The 10,586-nt window shown below is 44.6% G+C and overlaps 2 protein-coding genes across 2 annotated transcripts; both read left to right on the forward strand.

Moving 5' to 3' along the window:
* Window positions 1-351: 351 nt before the first annotated feature.
* nsun5 (NOP2/Sun RNA methyltransferase 5) lies at window positions 352-3,114 on the forward strand. The gene is made up of 4 exons (XM_030424073.1): window positions 352-1,525; window positions 1,936-2,146; window positions 2,315-2,479; window positions 2,728-3,114. The coding sequence occupies exons 1-4, from the start codon at window positions 601-603 to the stop codon at window positions 3,002-3,004; spliced, it is 1,578 nt and encodes a 525-aa protein (XP_030279933.1). The 5' UTR covers window positions 352-600; the 3' UTR covers window positions 3,005-3,114.
* A 145-nt stretch (window positions 3,115-3,259) lies between these two features.
* On the forward strand, window positions 3,260-8,996 carry LOC115585596 (aldo-keto reductase family 1 member B7-like). The gene is made up of 8 exons (XM_030424075.1): window positions 3,260-3,430; window positions 3,563-3,731; window positions 4,068-4,168; window positions 5,511-5,597; window positions 6,372-6,519; window positions 7,145-7,224; window positions 7,324-7,417; window positions 7,920-8,996. The coding sequence occupies exons 2-8, from the start codon at window positions 3,620-3,622 to the stop codon at window positions 8,327-8,329; spliced, it is 1,032 nt and encodes a 343-aa protein (XP_030279935.1). The 5' UTR covers window positions 3,260-3,430; window positions 3,563-3,619; the 3' UTR covers window positions 8,330-8,996.
* The last annotated feature ends 1,590 nt before the right edge of the window (window positions 8,997-10,586 follow it).

The raw sequence follows: 10,586 nt of genomic DNA on the forward strand, positions 1-10,586 counted from the left end.
TATTTTTCTGTACAGTTTACTAAATTTGTGGCTCAAAGTTTTCATGTCAAATTTCTGACTATCTGGGTTAGAATGTATTAATAGTTTGATCGACTGGGAGCTGACTGTGAAGTGAGGACGAATGGTCAGTTAAGAGTCAAGAGTAGTTTATCCTGAGTTCCTCGACCATAAAATATAAGGAAGAATAAAAGCTACTTGAAGCGAAATACTATAAGACATCTAATAAATGTTAAGAAAATGGTTGCGACATTGCTGTAGTTCAAATGTTATAAATGTAATTTGGGTTTCAGGCCCGATATTTTTTATTTTTCAGTTGCGATCACTGATTGGCTGGAGGGACCTCCTACGTCAGACGAAAACAAATGCGTGAGCTTGTACTTCCGGAGTCACGACCCGTCGTCCACCATGTGCATGGTGGGGAAGTTATCAAGAAGCTGCCTTTATATAAAACCTGAATGAGAAGACGAAGCTCGCTTGTTGTTCAGAAGAGGAGACTTCGCTAGGACGAGGAAGGTGTCAGGCCAGCTGTCACTTGTAAAAAGCCAAGCTAACGAGCGCAGTAGTCCCGGCCCGTTAGCTAGCTAAAAGCTATCTGTCGCCATGGCTCTGTACTTGAAAGCCGCTGAGATCCTGGAGAAAGCCGAGATGAAGCAGGCAGCTCTGAAAACTCTGGTGTACGACAGCAAATTTGTGAACATCAAGCAGCTGTTCGCTCTGGTTTGTGAGACCCAGAAGTTTTCCTCCGTCCTGCAGGAGATCATCGAGTCCACCAAGCTGCTCAAACAGACCAAGCTGAGGATGCACATGGCCATGGTGCTGGTGTACGACCTGGTGATCGGCCAGGGGCTCAAGTGCGGTGGATCCTGGAAGACTATGATGATGAAGCACCGGCCCAGGCTGCAGGCGGCTCTGGCCCGCATGAAGGTGAAGCAAAAGGTCAGTAAGAATGAAGACCTGCTCCCGGACCGCCTCAAAGTGCTCCCAGGGGGTCGGCTGCCCAGGTATGTGCGTGTGAACACCCTAAAGACCACTGTGGAGGATGTTGTGGACTACCTGAAGAGGGACGGCCTGACCTACCTGGGACAGGCCTCCAGGCTGGATGACTTGACCCTGAAGGAGAAGCAATTTGTGAAAGACATACACCTGCCAGAGCTGCTGGTCCTCTCTCCTAAAACAGACTTCCATGACCACTTCATGTACAAGGCCGGTCACATCATTCTGCAGGACAAAGCCAGCTGCCTCCCCGCCTACCTCCTCAACCCACCACCTGGCAGCCATGTCATCGATGCCTGCGCCGCCCCAGGCAACAAAACGAGCCACCTGGCAGCCATCATGAAGAACAAGGGCAAGCTGTTTGCTTTTGATTTGGATGCCAAGCGTCTGGCCACCATGTCGACTCTCCTGCTCCGGGCTGGGGTCACCTGTCAGCAGCTGGCCAATCAGGACTTCCTGAAGTTGGATCCTGACAGCCCGCAGTATAAAGATGTAGAGTATATCCTGCTGGATCCATCCTGCAGTGGATCAGGTAGGCTAAGTTATCACTGATCATAAGGTTAGCCAGGTGTCTGATCACCTGTCTGCTGCCTTTACAGGTATACCCCCTGTGTACCTTGTCTCCCTGACATCCCTTAGAGCCCATGGAACATGTGACTGTAGTTTCATAGTCACGTGATACATATGTCCGGTAATCATATAACATCACGACCCATCTTGAGGAATCAGACACTTAACAGAAGCTGTTTTGGTGCCTCTGCATCACCCATCTTCACTAATTAACCTTAACCTTAACATCACTGTTGAAACTAAAGTGCAACAAACTAACTGTCAGAGTTTGTTTATTGCACTTAAGTATAAATCCTGACATTCTGTGTTTTGTTTTGATGTACTTCTACTCTGAGGTTAGAATATAATGTCTATAATCTGCGTTGGGTTCAGGTATGGTGTGTCTTAGAGATGACGCCTCCTCTGCTGACCAGGAGAAGACTCAGGCTCGCTTGGCGTCCTTGGCCTCCTTCCAGCTGCGGTGCCTGAACCACGCCCTCAGGTTCCCTCGGCTGAAGCGCATTGTCTACTCCACCTGCTCCATCCACAGCCAGGAGAACGAGGACGTCGTAGCGGCCTGTCTGCAGCAGAACCCCAACTTCAGGTAACATCAGTCAGTTTTCACAGATCAAAATAAACCTGTTGATGTTTTTCTACCCATCTGTCTTTGATATGATTCTGAGTGAAACTCTGGACCGGTCTGATGATGTGGAACCAGCCATCCATCCCTGAGTGAACGGTTCCATGAAAGTGTTTGTGTTTCCTCCTGCAGGTTGGTTCCTCTGCTGTCTCAGTGGCCTGAACGAGGCCTGGAGCCGCTCACTCAGTGTCTGCGTGCCAGCACCAGCAAGACCCGCACACACGGCTTCTTCGTGGCTCTGCTGGAGAAACACAGTGAGGCTGGTAACAAGAAGCAGGAGCCTGTAGCACAGATAAGGTAAAAACTGAGTGTGGTGTCTAAGTGATTTATATAAAGTGAAGCTTAAATTCTAAGCTGAATATATCTTTCGGGCAAATTTAGTTTTTTTAAAAAGTCTTTAGCTTGAAATTTAATTTGGAATTCAACTGTTTGAACCTACTAATTGAATATCACAAAACTCTGAGCACAAACAGTTTCACCAGTTTTTTAATATAGATATACAAACACTGTATTCTGGTTGACTTATACTGTCTGCTCTGTCACAGCGACGTGGAGGCGGCACCACACAGCGACGTGGAGGCGGCACCACACAGCGACGTGGAGGCGGCACCACACAGCGACGTGGAGGCGGCACCACACAGCCCGTCCACCTGTGAAAAGAGATCTGCAGCCGCCGAAGAAGACGAGTCTGAAGCTTCAGAGGCGGACGAGAAACCGACACCTGCGGCAACAGAACAGGCTGACAGCACACCTGGCAAGAGGAAGAGGAAAAGGAAGAGGAAGAAGAACAAGAAGAACAAGAAGGCAGCAACAGTGGAGTGATGAGAAATTAAAGTGGAACTGTTTACAGCTTGTTGTCTGGAGGGGATCTATCATTTTGTAACCGAGACATGGGGAATGTAAATGAAAAGTAAATATTATTTTTTACTGTATCACGTCTCTGTGCCTCATTATTATGAGCTGTTCTGCAAAGCTTTTGGTTTATTTCTTACGTTTGTAACAGTTTATACAATTTCAGATAAAGGTTCAGATGTTGTGATTTTCCAGAGAGGTGACAGTTTTCATCCAGTAGGCGGCAGCAAACCAGCAGCCAGGCTGCAGAAGAAGAAGTTTACTTCCGGCTAAACAGAGCCTCCTATTGGTTGAGACCACACTCGTAGCTTTTGTAAGACCTTTACGCAAAATGTTTTGTAACGTGCTGCACTTCAGCCTGCCGGCAGGGATTCAGGCTCGTGTTGGAAGAGTAAAGTAAGTATTTTAATATTCATGTAGCTGAACTATAATTTATATTCCGCTTCGTTAAACAGCATGACGTTTACTGACAATTAAATAAAGTGACGCAACAAGTAAAGTATGTTGTTGGCTCTTTTCTACCATGAGATAAAGGAGGTGTGTCCAAGCCGTTTGTAGCAGCTCCTCCTCGGGTCCAGCAGCAGGATGTCCTCGGTGCCCAGAGTGAGGCTGTCCGGAGGTCTGGAGGTGTGTCGGGTCCTGAACGGGATGTGGCAGGTGTCCGGGGCGCACGGAGCCGTGGATAAAGTCAAAGCAGGTTAACATGAACCCTCATTTCATGGACCATATTTCGGTTTAGCACAGCAGACCTCATTTGTGGCTTACATGAGGATATGCATGTCACTGACAAATAGTTCTCAATTTTTCACGTCACGTTTATCGTTTGTATGAAAGCACACAAGATACAAAAGACATTTTTAAACAGGGGTCAAAGGTCATTTAAAACAGACACTGAATTATTTCCACGTTAATAGTGCAGCATTGTGATATTTCAAGGTACTCTTAACAACCTGTTGCATTGCCTAACTGTGCTGCTTAATATCAGTAATAATAATAATAAATAATAATAATAATATCTGTTTCTCTCCTCCAGTTGCGGCCATGCAGGCCTATGTAGACGCTGGTCTGACCACATTTGACATGGCAGACATCTATGGGCCTGCAGAGGAGATATTTGGACAATTCAACAGCCAGGTACACACTTAAAACAATGATGGGCATTATGCAAAAACTACTGGAGAAACTTGTCATTTAGTTTGTGTACTCAAATGATCTCCTATAAAAGCTGTTAAACTCAGTTCATTCTCATTTAATGAAATCTGTAAAGTGATTGATGTGGATGGGATGCAACCGTTTCATCTGATTTGAATGTTTAATATGTGGCATTAATCATCCTACTCAAAGGGTTGAAATAATACAAATGCAGTTGAACAGGTGTGTAAGAGCTGACCTGCTTGTCTGTGCATGACATTTTACTGGAGATGGTTTGGGATAGCTGGATAAAACACAAGAGGGAGCCAATGCGCTGTTTGTAGATTTCCATTGGAACCTAACCGAGGCCACTCTGTGTGTGCGTGCTTGACATTTACAAGAAAGAGACTGAAAGCACGCAAGAAGTAAATACAGAGAATAAGAGACGGGTTCAAGAAGAAAATGGGGCTACCACTGTAAAAAAACAACAGTATCTTTTGGTTTTAAATCTATGTGAGAGGTTTATAAAAGCTAACACAAAACAGATCAGCATGAGGTGCTGTACTGAAGCAGAGGTCAAAATACAAGAACAGAGTTTGCACACTTTAGCTCATGCCCTTCTTCAGACATAAAGCAGGTGCAGAGACACACCATGCAAGTACCTGTGCAGAGATACTGCACTGGTGTCTGTCGAAGGGCCATGATGAGCCCTGTACCCTTAATAATGGTAAACTAAAGCCAAAGCTCTTTATTTTAACACAGTTTTATTGAGCTAAGTGTGATGGACACAGTTGTCATTCATGCTGTATTTTCATGTAAGCTCAGTCAGGCCTGGTTATTGATTCTTCCATCTAGCTGCTAATGCATGTGTTCTCCACAGAGCTGCAGATACTCGACACAAGCATTAAGAAATGCTTTCATGCTACAAACACACGCAGACGCAGACACAGGGCCCGGTGTGGCTCAGATCAGAGTATTTGAGGCTGATGTGCTGTGACAGTCTAATGGTATCGACCGTAGTGTCAGCCGCTCACCTGGAATAATGTGCAGAGAGACGCACAGAGCTCCTCTCATCCAACCAGCTTTTCTCCTCATTTCACAACCTTTCCGGGCTCTTTGTCATTCTTACAATAAACCTGATTATAGAAACACATTTCTGATCTCCTGCATCCTTCAAAAATGAAAAGAATTGTGCACAATTTGAGCAATATTCAACATATGAATAATGGATAATACTACTGAGTGCTAGCTACCATAACAAGGTATTGCTCAATTAATGTTAATTAATTAATGTTAATTAATGTTTGTAATTATATTTTTTTATGACTCTTTGTCTGATCTGTAGCTAAAGTCCAGATCCTCTGGGAATGACAGCCCAGCTCTGCAGAGTCTGACCAAATTCGTGCCAAGGCCAGGACCAATGGATCGCAAGGTGAGCCGCGGACAGATGTCACACTGAGCCTGCTGTATTTAACAGTGAGAGCAATTTATCCACCAGAGAGCAGTGTGTGTCTTTAGAAAGAACCAGGACTTCTCCTCACTGGTCTACTGAACAAGTGTAAAGCTACACAGAAATCTCTTAGTGGTGTTGTTTCAAAAGTCTCCCACTTTGTCTTTTGTTTTACGAGGTCTTTACTTTGAAAGTTTCAACCTCACATCACACGTGATTTTATCTGTGGTTTCATGATTGTTCTGTCAACACAGTACCCGTCCAACATGTTGCACATGCACATGATGTACAGGATCCTTTGTATCTACAGTATCAACAATTCACAGAGATCGTGTTCCATTAAATGATTTAGGTTGTCAGATTTACAGCTTAACACAGAAAATGTGTGCATGTGGTATTGGTATAATATCAGCATATTGCAGGTATATTGTTACTGCTTAATTGACAGGTGCATTTTCCCACTGTATGTTGGTCTCAATCTCTTTTTAAAAAGAAGAATCTAATGAATCCAAATCCAGATTGTGTTATTTAACTCCCAAATATTAATATTGGAATCAGCCACAGAAATCCAGTGTCAGGTTAGAGTTTCATATTGTCTCCCTTTGTATATTTGTGTTGGTGTGTGCTCATAGACTGGAAATTTAGGTAGAATGAAACTTGAATGGCTTACAGATTTGGTATATTTAAAGGGCCAGAGTGAGTTTTACTGTAGAAACCAGAAAAAGGGACTGAAGTGTATCTGTGTGTGTGTCTCAGGTGGTGGAGAAGGCACTGCAGCGCTCCATGAACCGCATGCAGGTGGACAGTCTGGACTGTGTGCAGTTCCACTGGTGGGACTACAGAGACAAGAGATATCTGGACGCACTGGGACACCTGTCCAACCTGCAACAGGAGGGACTCATACGTATGTAGTGCTGTACACAGTATATACTGATAAACCACACTGTAAGACTAAGAGACAACAATAACTCAGCACACCTGGACACTTTATGTTCAACTTTCATCAAGTTAAAGACACAATGATATCGTCAGAACAATATATGAGTGGGCTGATTTAGGCTCATCACAGATATATCAGTGTATTTGTATATTCAGTATGTTGGCAATATGTCGATGTTTAATAGGCTGCGTGTTAATGTAGGCCTTGACCAGGGAATGGTGATTTGACTAAATGAGATCAACTCAAGGTCCACCTTCTGGCTTTTTCCTTGCTAACAGCATCTCATTGTGTTCATCAGCTGTTAGAGTCATTATTAATCTTAAATAAGGACCCACTTGTTGTTTCTAAAGCTTTAATCAACATATCAGCTACAGCTACTGTATGCACTAAGGACGACCATGAGGTGTCGTTGAAAGCCTCATAAACGCCAACAAAATGGACCTTGTGTTGAGAATTTATTTTGTGTCAAGCTGCTGTTTCCACTGTCAAAATGTAAAGTTCAACCCCAGTTAATTTGACTTATTATTGGATTGGATCAAATCATTTGGTTTTAACTTTTACTTTAAGTTCTGCCGTGTTTTCTCTTCAGGAGAGCTCTCCCTCACTAACTTTGACACACAGAGGCTGGAGGAGATCACCAACAAAGGCATCCGCATCTCAAGCAACCAGGTAACACCTCCACCTGCTTCACACTCCCACGATTCCTCTCTCCACCTTCATCAGTGCAGCTGTTAACTGTGTATTGTTCCATGATTGCGTGTCGAGCAGGTTCAGTACTCGGTGATTGACCAGCGACCTGCAGCGAGGATGGAGCACTTCTGTCTGGCAAACAACATTCAGCTCCTCACTTACGGCACTCTGGGTGAGACACAACACACGTCTTTCGATCCAGTCATTCTATATTCACGTGTTTATTGTTTGCATTAGTTGAAAACATGAGCAGTTTCAGAGGTTAACTTCCTGTTGGGTATTAGCAGCACATTTACCATCATGGTGTAAAGATGCAAAATGGTGGACTTCTAAAATGGAGTCAGTCGACGTTGACGACACACCCTCCCTTTACTTCACTCCTTCCTCTCCATCCGTCTTTGCATCACATCCTCCTCCCAGCCTCAATGCCCTCTATCTCTGCCCTCTTTTTCCTCCACTGCTTCTCCCCTCCCTTCTTGTTTTTTCTCCCTGCCATCTCTCACTACACCCGCTTCCTCCTCTCCATCATTCTCCATCTCATCTATAGTCCTCTTCCATCCCTTTATTCCTGGCACCTCCTTCTACTTGCTCCCACTTCTCCTCTCACTCCATCCTCCTCGCCATTTTTAACTCCTTCGTATCTCTGCCTCCTCTCTCCTCCATCATTCTCTCAGCTGGCGGTCTACTCTCAGAGCGTTATCTGGGAAAGGCGGAGCCAAGCTCCAGGGCGGAGATCAACACCGCCTCCCTCTCTAAGTACAAGAACGTGATCGACACCTGGGGTGGCTGGAGCCTTTTTCAAGACCTCCTCGTCGCCTTGGAGACCACTGCCAAGAAACACGACTGCTCAGTGGCTAGCGTGGCGACGCGTTACGTGTTGGATCGCCCTGCAGTGGGCGGGGTCATCGTAGGATGTCGACTAGGCGTCGCAGGGGCGGGGCAACACATCAGCGACAGTCTGCGTAGCTGCAGCCCTGACCTGAAGCTGCAGCAGGAAGATCTCGCAGCCATCGAAGCAGTGACACGCCGCTCCAGGGACCTCATGGCGCTCATAGGGGACTGCGGGGATGAGTACAGGAGCTAGAGGGGGAGGGCAAGGCTGGGAGGACTGACTGACTGGATGTGACAGATGGGGTGAGGAGGAGGAGGAAACATCTCACGAAGAGCATCCCCACAGTGGAAAATGATAAAATGCACTTCCTGATGAAATTCAATTCAAATCTCCAATAGAATTTTTGCCGCTTTTGTTGATTTTGATCCACATTAGTTTCTGCACATGAAGCAGCTGTTCTGTTCAGTAATATTTAACAAACCTGCTCCTTTTATGCAACTCCCACAGATTGTTTGTTTAGGTGTTTTTTTATATAACATTTTATCATTGATAACATTAAATAGATTGAATAGTTTTGTCCTGCAGCATGTTCGCACACTGCTTTAGTGCTTAAATACAGAGATGCTCAAACACCTGTGTGTTTGTGCAACTCTGTATTCAAGCACTAAAGCAGTCAGTTTTTACATCTAGTTGGTCAATTAGTAGCAGAATAAAGAGAAATCTCACTGTTACTTTTTCAGTTGTCTAAACAATCATTGTTCGCTTGTATGCTTAATAATATTATAAATATGATACTATATTTTGCATATAACATATGGTGTCTGATAAATGAGATTCAGAGCTTTTTCCTGTTGCTGGGTGAATTAAAACCACCTTTAAGGAGTGTGTTGTGAAGGTAAATAAAACTTTTTTCATCATTTCGACGTTTCTCTATTTGCTTATTGATTAAAGAATCATTTCACCCAAAATCACATTTATTTTCTCTTGTGGTGTCAAGGCATGCAGGTTAGGTACCAAAGAAGAAAAGTGGTATCTTGAAAAAGCAGGACACTGTTCCTGGAAAGAGATGGTGCTGTCGGGTTGTTCTCATGCCACTTGTCTCTGTATTTATCAGTACTGGCCCAAATGTCTCAGCAGCAGATATCTCCAATGAAAAAAATAAAGAATACATATTTGTTTTGAAATTTAGATGTTTAAATGTTTAGATTGATATCATAACACGATGTACTGTACATTGGTATTCCTTTGTGTCTGAGAAACTGGCCATGAGGTAGATTTTAGCGTGTGTGTGTGTGTTGGGGGGGTTGGGGGCGTTGGGGGCTCACTGAGGTGGAAGGGAGTGGAGAACCCTGTAGCACTGTCTGGCCCTACATATGATGAGGAAGCGACAGTGGCACACACACATGTTATAGAAACGTTAGGCTCCCATCATAGTATATATAGTACTTTTATGTGCTTTGTGTTGAAGGACTGTGTAGAGTTCCCATGGGTGAGTGCGTAGTTAGTGTGTATATGTTCAGACAGTATGTAATTAATTTGTGTGTGTGTGTGTGTGTGTGTGCTGGGGGGGGGGGAGCATGTTTTGTATGTACATTTTTGCATATTTGCATGCACAGCATGTGCTGATTGAGTGCGCTGAAGTAGCAAAAATCTAGTTTGACAGGAGGTGTGTGAGTCTCTCCACATGCGTTCATATGCACTATAGTGTGTGTGTGTGTTGGTTCGTGCGTGCATTAGCGGAGAAGAATCCATATGACAGATTGACAGATAGACAGACATATGCAGAGACGGCCATCAGACAGCCTGTCTGCACTCACAGCTCCTACTGTATGTGGACAGTATGAACATACACACATACTGTACATGTGCGCACACACAATCTGTCGGTCCATTTTACGTTTGTCCCTCACGCACAGTCACAGCTGACACACCGTGTCTACCTCAAAGAGCAGACAGACTCCTGCTGCGCTATAGGAGCCAGGTCAAAGGTCGTCCCAAATATCACATCCAATCTTCTGTGACCAGCTGGAGTTCGGTCAGTCACAGCGTACAAAGGGCCGAAGAACAGGAGAACAAGAGGGACAAAGAGGAGCGTACTTTAACTCTGAATACAGATACGCTGCTAAAAAGCAAAGCTCAGTCTGACTGAACCTGAATTAAAGGACAGAGATAAAGGCCAAACAGTAAAACACAAACAGCCACTGAGGCACGCTGCAGCCCGTGTGAATCTTTCAATAGGCCATTCAATTATTTACACACATTAAATATGCACACCACATGGTGGGCGTGGGCCTCGGTGGTCCGACAGCTAGGCACTTAAACATCAGCTTAACCGAGGCACAGACTGTGTAAGGTGGGGCCGAGCTCTTACGTACTGAACTGTACATGTTTATATAAGAGGGCAGTCTAAAGGACAGACGAGTCACTTTCTGCTGATTGTCCCTAAAGATTGGACAGACATGGTTAGAAAAGTCTTCAGGGCTGATGAACCCAACCATAAAACCCGTGT

Source organism: Sparus aurata, chromosome 7 (genome assembly GCF_900880675.1).
Source record: "Sparus aurata chromosome 7, fSpaAur1.1, whole genome shotgun sequence".
Taxonomy (NCBI): domain Eukaryota; kingdom Metazoa; phylum Chordata; class Actinopteri; order Spariformes; family Sparidae; genus Sparus; species Sparus aurata.